The 22734-nt window shown below is 46.5% G+C and overlaps 1 protein-coding gene across 1 annotated transcript in view; it reads left to right on the top strand.

Moving 5' to 3' along the window:
* Positions 1-9561: 9561 nt before the first annotated feature.
* Positions 9562-22734, top strand: part of ANKRD13B (ankyrin repeat domain 13B) — a 35808-nt gene continuing 22635 nt past the window's right edge. Inside the window, exons 1-3 of the mRNA XM_081945423.1 lie at positions 9562-10223; positions 19581-19716; positions 21016-21140. Of these exons, the coding sequence (XP_081801549.1) occupies positions 10059-10223; positions 19581-19716; positions 21016-21140 (426 nt within the window). The 5' untranslated portion in view covers positions 9562-10058. The remainder of the gene's footprint in view (positions 10224-19580; positions 19717-21015; positions 21141-22734) is intronic.

Raw genomic sequence — 22734 nt, 5'->3', positions numbered from 1 at the left:
AAACTTCTGAATAACAATAACAGAATAACAGAGTTGGAAGGGACCCTGGAGGTCATCTAGTCCAACCCCCTGCCCAAGCAGGAGACCCTACACCATTTCTGACCGATGGCTAGTCTCTTCTTGAAAGCTTCCAGGGATGAAGCTCCCACAATCTCCGAAGGCAACTTCTGTTCCATGGGTTGATTGTTCTCACTGTCAGACAATGTCTCCTTATTTCCAGGTTGAATCTCTCCTTGGTCAGTTTACATCCATTGTTCCTTCTCTGGCCTTTGGGTGCCTTGGAAAATAACTTGATCCCCTCCTCTCTGCAACCACTCAAATATTGGAAGATGCTCTCCTTTCTCCCCTGGTCCTTCTCTTCCCTAGACTAGCCAGGCCCAGTAAATATTCATCCTTCTCTCTCCTCTTCATATTTATGCCATCCAAAACCAATTTTCCACAGGCTAAGCATAACATCCTTCCTGCTCCTTCAAAATTTACATCAACACCTTTCTTTAGAACAGCATTAGCAAAAAAAAAAAAAAAAAAGGATTGCTAACAAATTCTAAAAATATTGCATTTATCTCATTGCAAATATTTCGGAAACCTGTTTCTCCGGCGAGTACATTTTAAACATCTAAATTATTACTGTTGGCCACACCGTCAATCAGATGTTCAAACTGGATTTGGCATTTTTCTTATCCACCTATCAAGTCCTTCCCAAAAATCTGACATAGACAGATGTTGTTTGATAATCTTAACAGAATGTCAGCCGTTCCAAGCAAAGTTGCCTTTTGCAATTGACTGATGCGGATTGTGTCAATGCCAAGGATATTCAATGTCATTCCAGATGTTTGGGATTGCACAGCTTGAAAAGTTAATTGTGGTTGATTGCAGAGACTGGATTTGGCATTTTATACCCAATTGAGTCCTTCCCAAGGATCTGGGATAGCCAGAAAAAGCACCTTTGAGATGAACTGGGATAGGCAGATATGATTGTTTGAAGGTGTTACAAGCATCTCTGAGAGCTTGTAAGCTGTTATGAGTGAAGCTGCCTTCCGCAATTGACCAATGGCGATGGTGCTCAAGTGGTGCTCGGTATGTTTGGGGAATGCACTTAAGGTGCCTATGATTTAGGATTCTTCCATTCTTCCAAGCAGTGGTGGGATTCAATTTTTTTTTACTACCGGTTCTGTGGATGTGGCTTGGTGAGCATGGCAGGGGAAGAAAGCTGTAAAATCTCCATTCCCTCCCCACTCCAGGGGAAAGTTACTGCAAAATATTTCCTCCCTTTTATGTTATAGCATATATGTATCTATCTATCTGTCTAATTATCTATCCATCTATCCATTCATCCATCCACCCACCCACCCACCTATCTATCTACCTACCTAATTATCTATCTATCTATCTATCTATCTATCTATCTATCTATCTATCTATCTATCTATCTATCTATCATCTATCTATCTATTATCTATCTATCTATCTATCTATCTATCTATCTATCTATCATCTGTCTGTCTATCTATCTATTATCATCTATCTATATTATCTATCATCATCTACCTATCTTATCTACCTACCTACCTACCTACCTAATCATCTATCTATCTATCTATCTATCTATCTATCTATCTATCTATCTATCTATAGCTGTCTGTCTGTCTGTCTGTCTATCTATCTATCTATCATCTATTATCATCTATCTATCTATATTATCTATCATCTATCTACCTACCTATCATCTATCATCATATTATCTATCCTATCTATCTGTCTGTCTGTCTAATTATTTATCCATCTATCTATCCATTCATCCATCCACCCACTCACCCACCCACCCACCCAACTATCTACCTACCTACCTATCTACCTACCTATCTACCTAATCATCTATCTATCTATCTATCTATCTATCTATCTATCTATCTATCTATCTATCTATCTATCTAATCTATCTATCTATTATCTATATTATCTATCTATCTATTATCTATATTATCTATCTATCTATTATCTATATTATCTATCTATCTATATTATCTATCATCTATCTATCTCTATCTTACTATCTATCATCTATCTATATATCATCTATATTATCTATCATGTAACTACTTATCATCCATCTATCTACTTACCTACCTACCATCTATCTACCTACCTACCTACCTACATATCATCTATCTATCATCTATCTATCTATCTATCTATCTATCTATCTATCTATCTATCTCATCTCTCTCTTTTAGAAAGTCATGGGGGTATTTTCTCTCTTTGGAGAGCAACTGTGGGAATTTCTCTTTGTGGGTGGGGAAGACCCCTGCCTCTGAGGGAGATGAGTGTTTAGAAATAGAATGTATAAATAAAATAAAATAAATTTTTAAAAAATCTGGAGAGACCCTCCCAACTGCTGGGCCAGAGAATGCCTCTCTTTCCAAGAGGGGCTTGGGTAGTAGCACTGAATTGAGTGAATCTCTCTGGGCAATGGTCCCCTTCGATGGGGTGGTGTCCCCCATCAGAGCCTGGGCAGGGTTCCCACATGGGGGAGATGTGGGCTTCAGTTTTCAATCCCCCCTTCCTTCCTTCCTTCCTTCCTTCCTTCCTTCCTTCCTTCTTTCCTTCCTTCCTTCCTTCCTTCCTTCGTTTCTTTGGTTGCTGCTGTGCTGCTGGGTGAAGCAAAATAGCTCATTCATTTATTTATGGAGACTTCATACAGATGTGTGTGGCAGCTGCTTCATTAGCACCCAAAGAGATGGAAAAAAAGGCGCTGTCATTTCAGGTCACAGTTTAATTTTGCAAAAGAAAAAAGAAAAAAAGAGCTACAACTTTCAAGTGGGTTATTCCGTTCTCCTATAAATCATCACAACCATTGTGCTAAACCAAAATCCATCTTAATTTCATGGCCTGGTTTTGCGGGATACTTATCGGTGATGAATTAAACCTGGTTTAATGCAACCTAATTTTCTGGGTTTGGATGACATGTTTTTCACACTTCCTTGGAATAAAAAAAAGAAAAATTAACAAAGAACCAAAAATGACGTAACCCTGCTATTTGCCTGTAACTTTTAAAAAAGTAAATAAAGCAATAGAAAGTTGTCCTACTTAAAATAGTATAGTCTTTATTGTCATTGTACAAAATAAATACAACGAAATTAGTTATTAAAATAGCTTCCAAAGTCTCTGTATCATGCCAGACTAATCTTATTGCATTCTTTGACAAAGTTGACAAAATTATTGGACCAGAGGAATGCCATCGATATAGTTTACTTGGACTTCAGTAAGGCTTTTGATAAGGTAGACCATAACCTACTACTAGATAAAGTAGAAGAATGTGGGTTAGACAGCATCACCACCAGATGGATACATAACTGGCTGACCAACCGCACTCAACGTGTAGTTCTCAATGGAACTGCATCTACATGGAGGGAAGTATGCAGTGGAGTACCCCAAGGCTCTGTTTTAGGCCCAGGACTCTTCAACATCTTCATCAATGATTTGGATGAGGGAATAAATGGGGAACTCATCAAATTTGCAGACGACACCAAGCCAACACTCCAGAAGATAGGCTAAAGATAAAGAAGGATCTTGACAAACTTGAACATTGGGCACTATCTAATAAAATGAAATTCAATGGTGAAAAGAGTAAGGTTCTACATTTAGGCAACAAAAACGAAATGCACAGGTACAGTGTAGGTGATACCTTGCTCAGTAGTAGTAACTGTGAAAAGGAACTTGGAGTCTTAGTGGACAACCATTTAAATAGGACCAGCTGTGTGCAGCAGCTGCCAAAAAAGCCAACACAGTTCTAGGCTGCATCAACAGAGGGATAGAATCAAGATCACGTGAAGGGTTAATACCACTTTATAATGCTTTGGTAAGGCCACACTTGGAATACTGCATTCAGTTTTGGTCACCACGATGTAAAAAAGATGTGGAGACTCTGGAAAGAGTGCATAGAAGAGCAAGAAAGAGGATTAGGGGACTGGAGACTAAAACATATGAAGAACGGTTGCAGGAACTGGGTATGTCTAGTTTAATGAAAAGAAGGACTAGGGGAGACATGATAGCAGTCTTCCAATATCTCAGGGGTTGCCACAAAGAAGAGGGAGTCAAACTATTCTCCAAGGCACCTGAGGGTAGAACAAGAAGCAATGGGTGGAAACTAATCAAGGAGAGAAGCAACCTAGAACTAAGGAGAGACTTCCTGACAGAATTAATCAGTGGAACAGAAGATGCCTCCAGAAGTTGTGAATGCCCCAACACTGGAAGTCTTTAAGAAGATGTGGATAGCCATTTGTCTGGAACGGTATAGGGTTTCCTGCCTAGGCAGGGGGTTGGACTAGAAGACCTCCAAGGTCCCTTCCAGCTCTGCTGTTATACTGTATTGTAAATCCTCTTCCTTGTAGATTTTAATAATTGCTGTAACTTTTAATTATTTAAATGTTTACAGATTGCATATAATAGTACACTCTGCTTGCAAATCAAGCATAGATTTGTCCTTCTGACATATACACAGGTAGTCCTCAATTTATAACTGTTTGTTTAGTGGATGTTCAGAGTTACAACAGCACTGGGGGAAAAATGACTTAGGACCATTTTTCACACTTACGACCATTGCAGCCTCCCTGTGGCTCACACGATTATAATTTCAGACGCTTGGCAACTGACTCATAGTTATGACGGTCGCAGTATCCCTGGGTCATGGGATCCCCTTTTGCAACCTTCTGACAAGCAAAATCAATGGGGAAGCAAGATTCACTTAACGACCATGTGATTCACTTAACAACTTGATTATAATAATAAACACAGGTTTATATCAGGATGAGTTATGAGTTAATTCCCGTATCTATATCGAATCTCTAATTTTTACTAACCTCCAAGGTGGATCATAGGAGAGAATAAAAGAGAAATAGATTCTTTAATTTTTTTTAACTGATTCCAATGCCTTTTACTGTTTTTATTGTTTTAACATAAATTTTAATTGGAATATATGTTTTGAATTGTGAGCTGCCCAGAGTCGTTTGCTGAGATGGGTGGCTATAGAAATTAAATAAATAAATACAAATAAATATATATATGTATTCACACAAAATTGAGCTTTTTGTCATATTGGCCTCAGTGGATGCCGAAAAGAAATTAATATCCCATTCTTTAAGACAGTGTTTCAATCTTGGCCACTTTAAGATGGGTGGACTTCAATTCCCAGAATGCCCCAGCCAGCTAGCAAGGGTTGCTGGGGGATTCTGGGACTTGAAGTCCACCCATCTTAAAGTGGCCAAGATTGAAAAAAAATATCTTAAAGAATGGGGTATTAATTTCTTAAAGTGGCCAAGGTTGCAAAATTTTGTTTTCAGGCAATCTTTCCCCAATTAATGAAAACAGATCTTAGAAACTCATTATTCCGAAGTGTGAGTGAATGATTACTGTCAATTTGAGAGATTAACGCCCGTTGGATCCTTCTAAATTGGATTACCGTTTTAGCAGCCTTAACTGATTCCACCAAAGCCTCTCACGACGGAGGCATTTCAAAGGCAACAGTTTCTCCCGTCTAGGGGGCGAGAAGAGGAGGCCAAGAGGAAAAAGTGATGGGAGAAAAGAAGAGAGAATAGAATAAAAATATGGAATGGATGGAATAGGAATAACTACTTGGTGTGGGGGGCTTGGTGTGGGTCGTGGGTCGGCCCCATATGCAAATTCAGGCCCTATGCAGCATCTTAAGTCTTAATTATTCTTCCCTTATGGAAGTATATGAAGGGGAAGGGAAGGGAGAAGAGAAAGGGGAGAAGAGGAGGGAAGGGAGGAGAGAGAAAGAAGGGGAAAGGAAAGAGGAGAAGGGGAAAGAAGGGGAAAGAAGGGGAAAGAAGGGAAGGGAGAAGAGGAGAGGGGATGGGAGAGGAGAAGAGAAGAGAAAAGAGGGAGGGGAAAGAAGGGAAGGGAGAAGAGGGGAAGAGAGGGGAGAGAAGAGAAAAAAGGGAGGAGGGGAGGAGGGGAAAGAAGGGGAAGGAGAAGAGGAAAAAGAGAAGAGAAAGGAAGAAGAGGGAAAAGAAGGGGAAAGAAGGGAAGGGAGAAGAGGGGAGGGGAGAGGAGAAGAGAGGGAAGGGAGAATAGAAGGAGAGAAGGAGAAAAAAGGGGAAAGAAGGGAAGGGAGAAGAAGGGAAGAGAGGGGAAAGAACAGAAAAAAGGGAAGGGAGGAGAAGGGGAAAAAGGGAAGGAAGAAGAGAAGAGAAGAAGGGGAAGGGAAGGGAGAAGGGAAGGGAAAGGAAGGGAAAACAAGGAGAGGGAAAAGAAGGGGAAAGAAGGGAAGGGAGAAGAAAAGAGGGGAGAAGAGGAGGAGGAAAAGGGAAGGGAGAAGAGCAAAGAAGAAGGGGAAATGGAAGGGGGAAGAGAAGAGAAAGAAATACGGAATGGATGGAACAGGAATATAGAGTAGAATTGAAAGAGAAGATAAGAGAAGGGGAAAAAAGGGAAGGGAGGAGAGGAGGAAAAAGGGAAGGGAGAAGAAGGGAAGGGAGAAGAAGTGAGGAGAGGAGAGAAGCTTTTGTTTGGCTAACTGTGATTAGGCACAAAAGGAATTTATAATTATATAGTTATAATTAAAGGTACGTAAATTATACAATCTATAAAAATAGAATATTGATTTACATTTGATTTGAACAGGGAGTCTCGGCAGGAAATTCCAGAATCCCTTTGGATCAGGATGCACCAGATCCCTGCAGGAAATCTAGGATCACTTTAGATTAATTAAGGAGAAACTTCCTGACAGTGAGGACAATTAGCCAGTGGAACAGCTTGCCACCAGAAGTTGTGGGTATTGTCACTGCGTTAATTGGCTTGTCAATTTGAGCTTATATTCTGAGTTATACAGTAGAAGAAATGTTTCTTATCTGACAATGATTAATGCGCATGTCTCATAATACGTCACACATTCCTTTCCTTTCCTTCTGATCTTCTGTTTGCCTGCCGAAGGAGGTGGGCAACATAGCTCTGCTAAAATGTAAGATTTAGATAGTAAGATTTGGTATTTTATTTTATTTCATATTAAAGCTGTTTTATTAGAATATGTTCTCGGGTTTTATTTTTCTGCTTATCGGAGATATGCTTCTTGGAAGGCCGACGATTCACACCTCGTTAATTAGAAGGGGGGAAACTCTCTCCTTCACAGGTACTTCATCACTGGAGGTTTTTAAGAAGAGGTTGGGCAGCCACTTGTCTGGAATGGCCTACGGTCTCCTGCTTGAGAAGGGGGCTGGACTAGAAGACCTCCAAGGTCCCTTCCAGCTCTATTCTGATTGATTGATTGATTGATTGATATGGTCTAAGGACTCCTGCTTGAGCAGGGGGGCTGGACTAGAAGACCTCCAAGGTCCCTTCCAGCTCTATTCTGATTGATTGATTGATTGATTGATTGATTGATATGATCTAAGGACTCCTGCTTGAGCAGGGGGCTGGACTAGAAGACCTCCAAGGTCCCTTCCAGCTCTATTCTGATGCTGAGCCAGTTGTAGATCAGGCTTGTTTGAGCATAAGGTTTATGCAGCTGTAAGGTGAGTGGCTGCAGCTGTGTATGTGGATGAAGCAATCAAAAATGGGTTTTAAAAGTCAGAATGGTGAGTGTAACCGTCTAATAATAATTTTTTTTATATGTGTTTCATGGAAATAGGAGTAGAGCTTCAATCAGAGAGCGGCCGTAGCCTCTTAAGGCGCTTTTAGATACCTTTACAGACACACCTGGTCCAGATATTTGATTGGCCTCACTGAAGCTCAGGAATCTTCCCCAGAGGTGATCTCCAACCTAGATACATCTCGAGAAAACGGAGGAGCAGGAAATAAAGGCAATAAAAAATAAATAAATTGAGAGGCCACTCAGGACAGGATATATGGGGATTCTAAAGCCATTGGAGAGGTTAAAAAGAAACCCACAGATTTTAAGTGTTTCTGCAGAGACTGCTCTCTGCCTGTTATGGTGCCAAAAATTCATGAAGAAAGAAAAAGAAAGAGTGAGAAAGAGAGAGAGAGAGAGAGAGAGAAAGAAAGGAGGAAGAAAAAGAAAGGAACAAGAGAAAGGAAAGAGGGAAAGGAAAAGGAAAAAAGGAAGAGAAAGTGAAAGAGTTGAAAAAAGAAGAGAAAAAAAATAAAATAGTGGAAGTGAAAGAAAGGAGGAAGAAGGAAAAAGAAAAAATAAAGAGAAGGAAGGAAAATGAAGAAATAAATAAATAAACTTAAAGGCATGTATTTATGATGGTCCTATTCCCAGCTGGCATCCAAGAAGCAGTCAATGGGGGAAGCCTGATCCGCTTAATGACCATGTGATTCATTTAACAACCACATGAATGCATCTTTATCTTAATAGAGATGCTACTGTTGTCTGGAGGATGGAATGGATCGGAAGTAACAACCCATGGATGATGCTTGACTTATGAAAACAACGGAGCCCCACATTTCCGTTGCTAAGCAAGACAGTTGCTAAGTGAGCTGTGTCTCATTTTGTGACCATTTGTGCCGTTTCAGTTGTTAAGTGAATCATGCGATCATTAAGCAAATCTGGTTTTGACTTTAACCAGCTAGGAAGGTCACAAGTGGGGATCACGTGACCACGGGACACTGCAACCGTCATAAGTATGAGTCAGTTGCCCAGCACCCAAATTTTGATCCCATGACCATGGGGATGCTGGAACGGTCCTAAGTGTGAAAACAGGTCCTAAGTCCAGTTGCAACTTCAGTCACTAAACGAAGCCGAGGACTGTACTGCTATCTTAAAAAAAAAGATGTGCCCTGAGATTTAATTTTCCCCCTTTTCAATGCATATTTTCCTTAATTATAGGATCAGAAGAAACAAAATAAGTAATAAAATGGAAGAAAAAACACACCCCACCAATGTGGTCCTTGCAGGGATGAAAATTCCCTGGGAAAGTTCTCCTGGCACAGCGATGCCAAGGGTCCCTCCTGACCCACCACTCTTCTCTTCCCCTTTAAGGACCACCCAGCTGCTGGCTGAGCCTAGAAATTCCAGCCGGCTCTGGTTGGCTACCTGAACCAATTGTTAGGTTTGGGGGGTGGAATGATGCCCCCAAGCCTCAGCAAACCTCCCTTATACCATCTCAAACCTGGTGGGCAGCCAGCGTGGCAGCAGCCACGGCCAAGGGTGGGTGGGGGCCGCACCCAGCTGGCACCTTGCAAACCACGAGGGGCAGATTTGCAGGGGGTTTTCTGCAAAGGGCGCAAGCGGAGGTGGCTTGGGGGATGCCAGGACCCACCTGGGGGGGGGACACCGGGCCAGAGATGCCTGCCGCCCCCCTCTCTGCCATCGCTCCAGCTCCACTTCCGGCCGTCTTCAACCCACCCACCCCCATCACCACCACGCAAAGCCTCCGGTGATCAGAGAAGGACCCCCGCAGACCTCCTCCCTCCCACCTCCGAAAGGAGAGAGACGCCCAAGAAGCGCCGCCGCACAGGTGGGACAGAGCCTCGCTTTTGCAACTCGGCGCACGCGGGCGGCACCGCCTGCCAAACAGCCCCCTTCCCACGCTGGGGAGGGCGGGCGGTGCCCGTGGGGGGGGCTTCCTCTCGCGGGAACGGGCGGAGAGGGTGGTGCCCGCGGCGACTCCAAGTTCCATGGTTCCCCGCTGAAGCGCCGCGTGGAGGGAGCCGGGGCGACCCTAGCCACGCGACCCCCTTTGTGCGCCGCGGCGGGGGCGGCTCCCCTCCTCTTCCACCTTCCTCCTCCTCCTCCTCCTCCTCCTCCTTTTTCCTCTTCCTCCTCTTCTTCCACCTCCTTCTTCCTCTCCTCCTCCTCTTCTTTCTCCTCCTCCTTTTTCCTCTTCCTCCATCCTCCTCTTCCCCTCCTCCTCTTCCACTTTCCTTCTTCTTCTTCCTCTTCTTCCTCCTCCTCCTCCTCCTCCTTTTCCACCTTCCTCCTCCTCCATCCTCTTCTCTTTCTCCTCCTCTTCTCCCTCCTCCTCCTCTTCCACCTTCCCCCCCTTCCTCCTTTTTCCTCCGCCTCTTCCTCATTCCCCTCCTCCTCCTCCTCCACCTCCTCTGCCGGCGTGCCAGCAGCTCCAGGGCCCGCGGCGCCCATGCGGCTGCAGCCCCCGCCAGCCCCTCGCCCCGGTGCCAGGAGGATGCTGGCCGCCTCTCCCCGAGCCAGCAAGGGCGCCGAGAGCCGCTACCCGCTCCACGCGCTGGTCTGGCACGATCGCCCCGCCGAGCTGGAGAGGATGCTCAGATGCGGCGGACAGCAGGTGGGTCGGGGGGCTTGGCGGGCCGGGGTCCGCAGAGAGCGAGCGAGAGAGAGGGCGTTGCAGGACTCGGCTTCCGCCGCACTCCAAGGACCATGAGGCAGGGCCGCGATGGGGGGGGGGGGGTTGCGGAGGCATCCGGAGGGCGAGGCAGCGGGGATTTCCCCTCCCCCCTAAAGCGGGTGGGGGTCGCCGCGACCCCTCCCCTGCGCTCAGCCCCAGCAAGGGGCGTCCTGCAAAGGACCTTTTTGTTCAAGCATCTTCTGGGTGGGGGAGGCAGCCTCACCTTTTTCCTGCTCCAGCATCTCTGTTTCCCCCTCCCCTCCCCACGATGGTTGGAAAGGAACCTTGGAGGTCATCTAGTCCAACCTCTCGGGTTATTGGGCAGCAGCCCCCGCTTCCTGCTCTGCCTCTGTCCCCAGTTCCTTCCTTGTCCAGCAACTGCCCTTCCCTTCCCTCTCTGGACTGCCTCCCCCCCCCCCATAAAAATACCCCCCAGGTCGGCAGCTGGAACTCCAGGTGAATTTAAGATCGACCCCCCCCCTAAAACAATGGGATCTTTGGGTTGGGGGAAGGAAGGAGAGCCCGTTGAGCATCCTTAACATCTGGCCTCGCTGGTCCAGATGTCCACTTCTTTCTCCCTCTCCCATGTCAGCGGTCCAAACCACTACAGGTGGTGGTCCTCGGCTTACAACGGTTCACTTAGCGACCGTTCAAAATGGCAACGAGCCTGGGGAAAAGAGACTTAGGACAATGGTTCACACTTACGACTGTTGCAGCCTCCCCGTGGTCAGAATTCAGACGCTCGGCCACTGACTCGTACCTATGACTGTTGCCGTGTCTGGGGGGGGGGGGAGCAGGATGGGAGGTCAGGGGATCCTCTTTTACGACCTTCAGACAAGCAAAGTTGGGGGAGCTGGATCTGCTTAATGACCGTGGTCCTCGTTTAACATCGGCAGCGATCCACTTAGACATGTGGGAGGTAAGTCATAAAATGGGGCAAAGCCTGCTGAACAAATTTCTCACTTAGCAACCTAAATTGTGGGCTTTATTGGGGTCGTAAGTTGTGTTTTCCAGTGCCGCTGTTTTTGGCTTCAAAGACCCCTATCCAAGAGCAGTCTACCCCTTGATCAATAGCTGATGGGTTGATCACTGGAGGGTTTTAAGAAGAGACGGGACAGCCACCTGTCTGAAATGGTAGAAGGTTCTCCTCCTTGAGCAGGGGGGTTGGACTAGAAGACCTCCAAGGTCCCCCTCCAGCTCTACTCTGTTTGATTGATAGCCTTTGGAGACCCCCTGTGAGGTTTTCTGTTGCTCCTAGCAGCAACATTTCTGGATTTAGCTTCACTCGTGGACTTTGCCAAAACCTTTTTACAGGTAGTCCTCGATTTACAACAGTTCATTTAGTGACCGTTTAAAATTACAAAGGCACCCAAAAAAGTGACTTGCGACCGTTTGTTCACACCTACGACCGTTGCCGCATCCCCACGGTCACGTGATCAGAATTTGGATGCTTGGCAATGGGCTCGCGTTGATGGTGGTTTGCATTGTGATCCCCTTTTGCGACCTGCTGTGCCAAATTCACTTAACAACCGTCTGACTCCCTTAACAACTGCAGTGACTGCCTTAAGGACTGTGGCAAGGAAAGTCTTCAAATGAGGCAAAACTGAACTGTCCCGCTTAGCAATAGAAATTGGAAGATGGGGGGCTCCGTGGTGGTCGTAGGTCAAGGGCTTCCTATATATATATATGTGTGTGTGTTGTATTTGTACTGATAAATAAATAAAGGGAGACTAGTATAGATCTATTTCGAGCTAATTAGCTCTCATCAGCTAGCCATACCCTTACTGGGATTCGAACCTGGGCTGTATTATATCTTAGGCAGGAGACTCATTAGCTCTCATCAGCTAGCCATACCCTTACTGGGATTCGAACCTGGGCTGTATTATATCTTAGGCAGGAGACTCATTAGCTCTCATCAGCTAGCCATACCCTTACTGGGATTCGAACCTGGGCTGTATTATATCTTAGGCAGGAGACTCCTGCCTAAGATATAATACAGCCCAGGTTCGAATCCCAGTAAGGGCATGGCTAGCTGATGAGAGCTAATTAGCTCGAAATAGATCTATACTAGTCTCCCTTTATTTATTTATCAGTACAAATACAACACAAATATAAAAAAGGCAACATTAAAAATAAAAATATGGTTTTCTGCCTGCATGGTCTTCTGTGATAAGCCGAAGGACGTTTCAACAAACCACGATGAACCCAGGATGAGCCAAATCGTTAGACCTTCGGAGCACCATTGTGGAGCTCATCCGTGCAAACCCACCCCTGGATTTATACAGTATAGGTAATCTTCAACTTACAACCAGTTTAGTTCAAAGTTACAACGGCACTACAATGGCCATTCCTCTCACTTACGACCGTGGCAGCATCCTCATGGTTACATGATCAAAATCCAGGCGATCGGCATCCATTGTGTATTCATGATGTTTGCAGCATCCCGGAGTTGCGCATTCGCCTTTTGTGCCCTTCCCAGATGGCCGGATTTGCTTAGCGACCATGTGACTCGCTTAACGACTGCAGTGATTCACTTACTAATCGGGGCCCCGAAAAGATGGTAAAATCAGGCCCGCCTCACTTAACAACCAATGGACATTCCAGCCTCAATTATGGGACTACCTGTGCGTGAATCGAAAAATGTAGCTGTTAGATCAAGAGGACTAGCACCAACTTGACCGAAGCTGAGTTCCGGTTCATGTAGTGTCATGTATCGTTCCCTCCCCCCACCTCCGTGACCTGCAGAGATGCTAGGGTTGACTTCCCATAAAGCAATTAACACAATTGTTGTTTTCCTGGGCGCATCTCACTGCTGGGAGGGGAAAACAGTGGATGATCTCATGGGATCCCTTTTCCCACAATGCCAGATTTCGAGCCCCGGGTCATCCAGGAAATTAAACCCCAACTTGTGTCTCTTACAAGATGCCCGGCTTCCTGCTTGCCTCTCCTTTTGTTGTTGTTGGTGTGTGTTTGTGTGTTATTTATCCGTGTTGTATGAGGATGCGCCACGCCCGCCTTGGCCAGGGCAGTTGTGTGTCAACACGGAACATCCTGGATTCACACGGGTCATATTTGCCCTTGGGGGAAGTCCAGACAGTCGTGTGTGTGTGTGTGTTTGTGTGGTGTGTTTGTTTGCGGGTCTTCTTTTGGGGGTTTGGGAGAGTCACAATTGCGACGGACGTGCCTGAAATGCAGAATGGCATGACGGAGGCTGTGTGAAGATGTTTTTGTCACAAGCATGTGAGAAAGTACAGCCGTCACCACCACAACAAATATTGAAAGAGAAGTGGGGGGGGGGTGAGGGGGGGCAGCCACGGGGTTGTACATGTTGGCTCCAACTATGTGAAATCTGGCGGGTCCCAGGGCCCATTAAGATTGATTCTTTCTTTCTTTCTTTCTTTCTTTCTTTCTTTCTTTCTTCCTTCCTTCCTTCCTTCCTTCCTTCCTTCCTTCCTTCCTTCCTTTTTCTTCCTCCCTCATTGATTTTTTTCCTTCCTTCTTCCTTCCTTCCTTTTTCTTCCTCCCTCCCTCCCTTTTTCTTCCTCCCTCCCTCTCATTCCCATCTCCTTCCCCATTCTTCCCCCTTCCTTCCTTCCTTCCTTCCTTCCTTCCTTCCTTCCTTCCTTTTTCTTCCTCCCTCATTGATTTTTTTCCTTCCTTCTTCCTTCCTTCCTTTTTCTTCCTCCCTCCCTCCCTTTTTCTTCCTCCCTCCCTCTCATTCCCATCTCCTTCCCCATTCTTCCCCCTTCCTTCCTTCCTTCCTCCCTCCCTTCCCAGACAGACACATGTTTTTGAAGGTGTTTATTTTGTAGGAAGTTACAGATCTGTGCTGCATTATCTGTTTTTGCACCTTCTGTCTTAGAATTGTGCTGTCAGGAGGAGCCCCATGGAGCTTGGAGTCCAGCACTGACCATTGCCAAGTTCAGTGGCCAGCCTGGATGGTTGCCCTTGCTTTTATCACCCAGTATTGGCATCTTGGCTGACAGCAAAAGGCTCAGTGGCATTGGATCTGTTTAGAACGTGGATGGGAGACCACTAAGAGATCCCAGGTGTGAGACCCAGACTAGAAATCCAGGAACCAGTATTTATGTCTAGGTTGGGGAGGCGACTCTTTGGCTAATTGCATACAGGAAGTCCTCAACATAGGACCCCAATTGAGCCCAAAATATCTGCCGTTAAGCGAGACATTTGTTAAGTGAGCTTTGCCCCATTTTACAACCTTTCTTGCCTTGGTCATTAAGTGAATCACTGCAGTCGTTAAGCTAGTCGCCTGGTTGTTAAGTGGCTTCCCCCTTGACTTTGCATGCCAGGAGGTTGCAAAAGGGAATCATGGAAACCTATTGCGGCAGCAACCGTCATAAATACGAGTCAGTTGCCAAGTGTCTGAATTCCAAGCATTGAAATTTAGATCCTGGGACCATGGGGATACTGCAATGGTCATAAGTGTGAAAAACCACTTTTTTCACTGCCGTTGTAACTTAGAACGGTCACTAAATGAATGTTGTACGTTGAGGGGGTACCCGAAGAGCCACCTGTCCCACAGATATGTGACTCTCGGTGGCACACCACCCAACCACAGTTACAAACTCCATAGTAGTCTAAAAACAGTCAAAAACAAATAAAACAGATTAAAGTAAACAGATATAATAAACAGTTAAGAAACCAAGAATGAAGGGAGGAGAACAAACAATCAGATGATCTCATCTAGCCAGTTTATCATCCTGGGATAAACAAGGCTGGGGAATAAAGATACCTTTTATGGGACTTGTCAAAAATTGACAGAATTGGGACATCATTCACCTGATCAGAATATAGAACAGCAGAGTTGGAAGGGACCTTGGAGGTCTTCTAGTCCAACCCCCTGCCTAGGCAGAAAACCTTATACCGTTTCAGACAAATGGCTATCCAACATCTTCTTAAAGACTTCCAGTGTTGGGGCTCTCACAACTTCTGGAGGCAACTTCTGTTCCACTGATTCATTGTTCTCACTGTCAGGAAATTTCTCCTTAGTGCTAGGTTGCTTCTCTCCTTGATTAGTTTCCACCCATTGCTTCTTGTTCTGCCCTCAGGTGCCTTGGAGAATAGCTTGACTCCCTCTTCTTTGTGGCAACTCCTGAGATATTGGAAGACTTCTATCATGTCTCCCCTAGTCCTTCTTTCTCTTAAGCTAGATAAGGTCCCTTCCAACTCTGTTAATCGGCCAATCCTTCTCGCAGTTACTGCTGTTCAGCCATTAGAGGCAATGATGTCCAGAAGGTGGGGGCCACAAGAGAAAAGGTATGAGGATTGGGTCCCACCAGGAAGGAGCACCACAGAAGACCCCTCCTGCTTGACCTCAGGGAAGAAGAAGAAGACCTAAGCAGGAGGACCATTGCATGCAATCCAGCTCAACAATCTGATTGACTGCCACCATCCATAATCACATTAGACCAGGGGTGTCCAAACATGGGAACTTTAAGACTTGTGGACTTCAACTCCCAGAATTCCCCAGCCAGCTATGCTGGCTGGGGAATTCTGGGAGTTGAAGTCCACAAGTCTTAAAGTTCCCAAGTTTGGACATCCCTGCATTAGACAGAAGAATACGAAGGGAGGGACTGACTTTACAAACAAGAATTGCTCACCCTATCAAAGAGCATCAAGGAGGAAGCTGGAGCGGTTTTTCGGCTGATCCCTCTGTAGATCTGTCTGCTCGGCCTCCCTCCCCTTCCTCCCTCCCCCCCAAGCCCCCCCCCCCCTTTGCCACTTGTTTTCCTGCTGCACTGAGAAATGTTAGTTCCGCTTATTTGCAATTAACACTCAGCTGCTGGAAGAACAGAGGACTGTAAGAACCCCCTGGGGAAGGTTGGCAATGAAATTATTCTCACCTCTTGCAAGGAGCCCCCCAGGGAATTTGTGTCGACACTGGCCCTGTTTCTGAGCCAGCCTGCTTTAAGAGGGGTGGACTTCCACTGCCAGAATCCCCCAGCCATCATGCTTTAAGAGGGGTGGACTTCCACTCCCAGAATCCCCCAGCCAGCCTGCTTTAAGAGGGAAGGTCTTCCACTCCCAGAATCCCCCAGCCATCATGCTTTAAGAGGGGTGGACTTCCACTCCCAGAATCCCCCAGCCATCATGCTTTAAGAGGGATGGACTTCCACTCCCAGAATCCCCCAGCCAGGATGCTTTAAGAGGGAAGGTCTTCCACTCCCAGAATCCCCCAGCCATTATGCTTTAAGAGGGGTGGGCTTCCACTCCCAGAATCCCCCAGCCAGCCTGCTTTAAGAGGGGAGGACTTCCACTCCCAGAATCCCCCAGCCATCATGCTTTAAGAGGAGAGGACTTCCACTCCCAGAATCCCCCAGCCAGCATGCTTTAAGAGGGGAGGTCTTCCACTCCCAGAATCCCCCAGCCAGCATGCTTTAAGAGGGGTGGGCTTCCACTCCCAGAATCCCCCAGCCAGCATGTTTTAAGAGGGGTGGGCTTCCACTCCCAGAATCCCCCAGCCAGCATGTTTTAAGAGGGGAGGGCTTCCACTCCCAGAATCCCCCAGCCAGCATGCTTTAAGAGGGGTGGGCTTCCACTCCCAGAATCCCCCAGCCAGCATGTTTTAAGAGGGGAGGACTTCCACTCCCAGAATCCCCCAGCCAGCCTGCTTTAAGAGGGGAGGACTTCCACTCCCAGAATCCCCCAGTCAGCCTGCTTTAAGAGGGGAGGACTTCCACTCCCAGAATCCCCCAGCCAGCCTGCTTTAAGAGGGGAGGACTTCCACTCCCAGAATCCCCCAGCCATCATGCTTTAAGAGGAGAGGACTTCCACTCCCAGAATCCCCCAGCCAGCATGCTTTAAGAGGGGAGGTCTTCCACTCCCAGAATCTCCCAGCCAGCATGCTTTAAGAGGGGTGGACTTCCACTCCCAGAATCCCCCAGCCATCATGCTTTAAGAGGAGAGGACTTCCAGAATCCCCCAGCCACCATGCTTTAAGAGGAGAGGACTTCCACTCCCAGAATCCCCCATCCAGCCATGCTTTAAGAGGGGAGGTCTTCCACTCCCAGAATCCCCCAGCCATCATGCTTTAAGAGGAGAGGACTTCCACTCCCAGAATCCCCCAGCCATCATGCTTTAAGAGGGGAGGACTTCCACTCCCAGAATCCCCCAGCCAGCATGCTTTAAGAGGGTGGACTTAGAATTCCTAGAATTCACTAGTTACAGCCAGGGGTCAACAGAGTTGGAAGGGACCTTGGAGGTCTTCTAGTCCAACCCCTTGCTAAAGCAGGAAACCTGATACCATTCCAGACAAGTGGCTGTCTAATCTCTTCTTGAAAACCTCCAGAAATAGGGAAGGAAGGAAGGAAGGAAGATGGAAGGGAAGAAGGAAGGATAAAAAAGTTGGAAGGGACCTTGGAGTCTTCTAGTCCAACCCACTCTTCAAGTAGGAGACCCAAGACCATTCCAGACAAATGGTTGTCCAGTCTCTTAAAAACCTCTAGTGGGAAGGGAAGGGAAGGGAAGGGAAGGGAAGGGAAGGGAGGAAGGAAGGAAGGAAGGAAGGAAGGAAGGAAGGAAGGAAGGAAGGAAGGAAGGAAGGAAGGAGAGGACCTTGGAAGTCTTCTAGTCCAGCTCCTTGCTCAGGCAGGAACCCTACTATTTCAAAGAGGCCATCTGGCCAATCTCTTCTTTAAAACCTCTAGAAGGAAGGGAGGGAGGGAGGGCAGAATAACAGAGTTGGAAGGGACCTTGGAGGTCTTCTAGTCCAACCCCCTGCCTAGGCAGGAAACCCTATACCGTTTCAGACAAATGGCTATCCAGCATCTTCTTAAAGACTTCCAGTGTTGGGGCATTCACAACTTCTGGAGGCAACTTCTGTTCCACTGATTCATTGTTTTAACTGTCAGGAAGTCTCTCCTTAGTTCTAGGTTGCTTCTCTCCTTGATTAGTTTCCACCCATTGCTTCTTGTTCTGCCCTCAGGTGCCTTGGAGAATAGCTTGACTCCCTCTTCTTCGTGGCAGCCCCTGAGATATTGGAAGACTGCTATCATGTCTCCCCTAGTCCTTCTTTTCATTGAACTAGACATACCCAGTTCCTACAACCGTTCTTCATATTTTAACAGAATATAAAACAATAGCAGAGTTGGAAGGGACCTTGGAGGTCTTCTAGTCCAACCCCCTGCCTAGGCAGGAAACCCTATACCGTTTCAGACAAATGGCTATCCAGCATCTTCTTAAAGACTTCCAACATTGGGGCATTCACAACTTCTGGAGGCAAGCTGTTCCACTGATTAATTGTTCTGTCAGGAAATTCCTCCTCACTTCTAAGTTGCTTCTCTCCTTGATTAGTTTCCACCCATTGCTTCTTGTCCTGCCTTCTGGGGCTTTGGAGAATAGGATAGTGATAGGGAGAGAAGAGAAGAATTGGAAGGGACCTTGGAGGTCTTCTAGTCCAACCCCCTGCCTAGGCAGGAAACCCTATACGGTTCCAGACAAATGGCTATCCAACATCTTCTTAAAGACTTCCAGTGTTGGGGCATTCACAACTTCTGGAGGCAACTTCTGTTCCACTGATTGATTGTTCTCACTGTCAGGAAATTTCTCCTCAGTTCTAAGTTGCTTCTCTCCTTGATTAGTTTCCACCCATTGCTTCTTGTTCTGCCCTCAGGTGCTTTGGAAATTAGGTTGCCCCCCCTTCTTTTCGACACCCCCCCCCCCAATATTGGAAGGCTGCTCTCCTGTCTCCCCTGGTCCTTCTCTCCCCTAGACTAGCCAGGCCCAGTTCCTGCAACCGTCCATCGTATGTTTCAGCCTCCAGGCCTTTGATCATCTTAGATAGATTCAGATTAACAGAGTTGGAAGGCACCTTGGAGGTCATCTAGTCCAACCCCCCTGCCCAAGCAGGAGAACCTACACCATTTCTGACAGATGGCAGTCCAGTCTCTTCTTAAAAGCTTCCAGGGATGAAGCTCCCACAACTTCTCTTCCATGGGTTGATTGTTCTCCCTGTCAGGAAATTCCTCCTTATTTGAATCTCTCCTTGGTCAGTTTCCATCCATTATTCCTTCTCTGGCCTTCGGGTGCCTTGGAGAGTAGCTTGACCCCCTTCCTCCTCTCTGGGGCAGCCCCTCAAATATTGGAAGGCTCCTCTCCTGTCTCCCCTGGTCCTTCTCTTCCCTAGACTAGCCAGGCCCAGTTCCTGCAACCGTTCATCGGATGTTTGAGCCTCCAGTCCCCTCATCATCCTGGTTGCTCTTCTCTGCACTTTTTCTAGCGTCTCCACATCTTTTTTATAACCTTGGCAATATAAAATACCTCCTTTTTTCCTGGCAGGTGGATGTGGAACAGGTGGACCCTCGAGGACGAACTCCGTTGCACCTGGCTACCACTCTGGGCCACCTGGAGTGTGCACGAGTTCTCTTGCGGCACGGGGCGGACGTCGCCAAAGAAAATCGGTCTGGCTGGACAGGTGTGTTACCATTTTTCTCCTTGGCAGGTGGAAAGCGGAGCTGAGCATCAGTGCCCTTTCTTTAGCAGAAAAAGATTTTCTGATCTGCAGCATGCTACAGGATAAACAGGTGGTCCTCGACTTACGACCATTTGAAGTTATGTCAGACTTCCCTCGGGGGGTGGGGTGGGGTTTACAACCGGGTTCCAAAGTTGCAAATCCTCCAGCCAGCATCCTTTAAGAGGGGTGGTCTTCATGCTGACTGGGGGATTCTGGGAGTGGAAGCCCACCCCTCTTAAGGTTGCAGAAGTTAAGAAACACCGTTCTGTCTCTAGTGACGTCAGCAAAATTCTGTGCTAAAAAGTGAACTGAAAGTCTTTTATAGGAAATGATATCTTTTTTTTTCCATGGGTGTGTTTTTATACAACTGTTACGATCGAGGACCATTGATTTCCACTTCTGAACATTTTCAGTTCACCATGTCCAACGTTATTTTCAAAGGAATTGGAATGAATGCTTGAAAAGATTTTCAAAATAATGTTAATAAATTAAGAGAGAGAAGAAAGGAAGGAAGGAAGGAAAAAAGAGGAGGGGATGTGGCTAGGAATTTGACTTTGTATATTCGGGGGTGTGAAAGTGTTAAAAAATGGAGGTTGTGACCCTAAAACAGAGCCACGCCCTTTGTAAAAATGTGTTGTATGCAGAACACATGCAAAAATCACACATGCATTATATTGTGTAATTGCACTTGGTACCCAATTTGTTTGTTCAGGCAGTCCTCAACTTATGACCACAATTGAGCCCAAAATTTATGTTGCTAAGTGAGAAATTTGTTAAGTGAGTTTTGCCTCATTTTACGACCTTGCCGCGGTCGTTAAGTGAATCACTGCAGTTGTTAAATTATTAACACGGTTCTTAAGTGAATCTGGCTTTTCCATTGACTTTACTTGTCAGAGGGGGGGGGGATCACGTGACCCCGTCGTAACTATGAGTCCGTTGCCAAGCATCCCAATGAAAATCATGTCACCATGGGGATGCTGCAACAGCGTGAAAAATGCTCGCAAGTCCCTTTTTTCAGTGCCGTGGTAACTTTGAACGGTCACTAAGCAAACCGTCATAAATCGAGGACTGCCCGAACATTCCGCTGACCACGCATGGAAATTTTAATCCCGTGGCCAGGGGGGTGCTGCGACGGTCCTAAGTGCCCCTTGCGAGTCACTTTTTTTCATACCGCCGTTGTAACAAAAGTCATGAAATGAACGGTCGTAAGTCGAGGACCATGTAGTTAAGTGACGGATGGTTCTCCTTCACGGGTTGCAGTGTTGCAGGAGGCGGTCGGCACTCAGGACCTGGAGCTGGTTCAACTGGTGCTGCGTTACCGGGACTACCAGCGAGCCATCAAACGATTGGCCGGAATCCCCGTCCTGTTAGAAAAACTACGGAAGGTCAGTAGCCCTCCTCTCCGCTTCCAGGGTTCTCCCCTTTGTCTCCTTGCTTAGATTGTAAACCTCTTGTAAACCCCTTGTACGGTTCAGACATACAGGTAGCCGTCAACGTACAACCAACGGCTGAGCCCAAAATTTACGTCGCTGACTGAACCAAGGCTCAAGCAATTTTCTTTTAAAGCTCTGTTTTACGGCTTTACTTGCCACGGTTGTTAAGCGAAGCGTTGCATTTGTTAAGTTAGGAAGCCGGTTGTTAAGTGAATCGGGCTTCCCCACTGACTTGTAAGAAGGTCGCCAAAGGAGATGACGTGAGCCTGGGAAACGCTGCCACCGTCGTAAATACGAGTCAGTGGCTTACCGTCTGGATTTTGAGCATGTGACTACGGGGATGCCACAATGGTCGTAAGTATGAAAAATGGTCCTAAGTCACTTTTTTAAGTTGCCGTTGTAACTTTGAATGGTCATTAAATTGTTGTAAGTTGAGGACTACCTGTGGTTTCTTTATATATATAAAAAGGTAAAAGTTTCCCTATCCGTCATGTCCGACTCTGGAGCACGGCACTTATCTCCGTTTTTGGCCGAGGGCACCAGCGTTGTGCAAAGACATTTTCTTGGTCATGTGGCCAGCATGGCTAAACTCCAAAGGCAAAGGAACGCTGTTACCTTCCCACCGAAGTGGTACCTATTTTTCTACTTGAATTTACATGCTTTGGAAGAGTGGTGCGGCGGCCTAGAGGTGGAGCTCTCGCCTCACAATCAGCAGTTTGTGAATTCGATCCTAGTTAAAGGCAGCTATTTCTCTCTTTGGGCACGATGAGAATATATCTGCCGAACAAAACTCCTCATTGGCGACAGGGAAGGGCATCCGGCCATTAAAACACTCTGCTAGCTCCATTCAGATGCCCAGACTCCACGCTGTAAGGGATTATGGGGTGGTTGAAAGTAGATTTCAGAAGATTTACATGCTTTCGAATTGCATTTATACGTGCCATGTAACATTCCATCTTATTCTTAGTATGATCTTGTTAGTTGTCAAATTCAATAATGAATTGTAATCCAGCATAATTACATTATAATATGGCATAATGGTTTTACTACAGTCGAAATCTATATAAAGTCCTTATCTTCAGTGGCTTTGAACCGGTGGACTTCAACTCCCAGGATTCCTCAGCTAACTATGCTTTAAGATGAGGTGTGGACTTCAACTCCCAGAATTCCCCAGCTAGCTCTGCTTTAAGATGAGGTGTGGACTCAACTCCCAGAATTCCCCAGCTAGCTCTGCTTTAAGATGAGGTGTGGACTCAACTCCCAGAATTCCCCAGCTAGCTCTGCTTTAAGATGAGGTGTGGACTTCAACTCCCAGAATTCCCCAGCTAGCTCTGCTTTAAGATGAGGTGTGGACTCAACTCCCAGAATTCCCCAGCTAGCTCTGCTTTAAGATGAGGTGTGGACTCAACTCCCAGAATTCCCCAGCTAGCTCTGCTTTAAGATGAGGTGTGGACTTCAACTCCCAGAATTCCCCAGCTAGCTCTGCTTTAAGATGAGGTGTGGACTTCAACTCCCAGGATTCCTCAGCTAGCTATGTTTTAAGATG

The sequence above is a fragment of the Natrix helvetica genome, assembly GCF_964273705.1.
Source record: "Natrix helvetica genome assembly, chromosome: 2".
Lineage (NCBI taxonomy): Eukaryota > Metazoa > Chordata > Lepidosauria > Squamata > Natricidae > Natrix > Natrix helvetica.
This window is presented reverse-complemented; position numbering and strand designations above follow the sequence as displayed.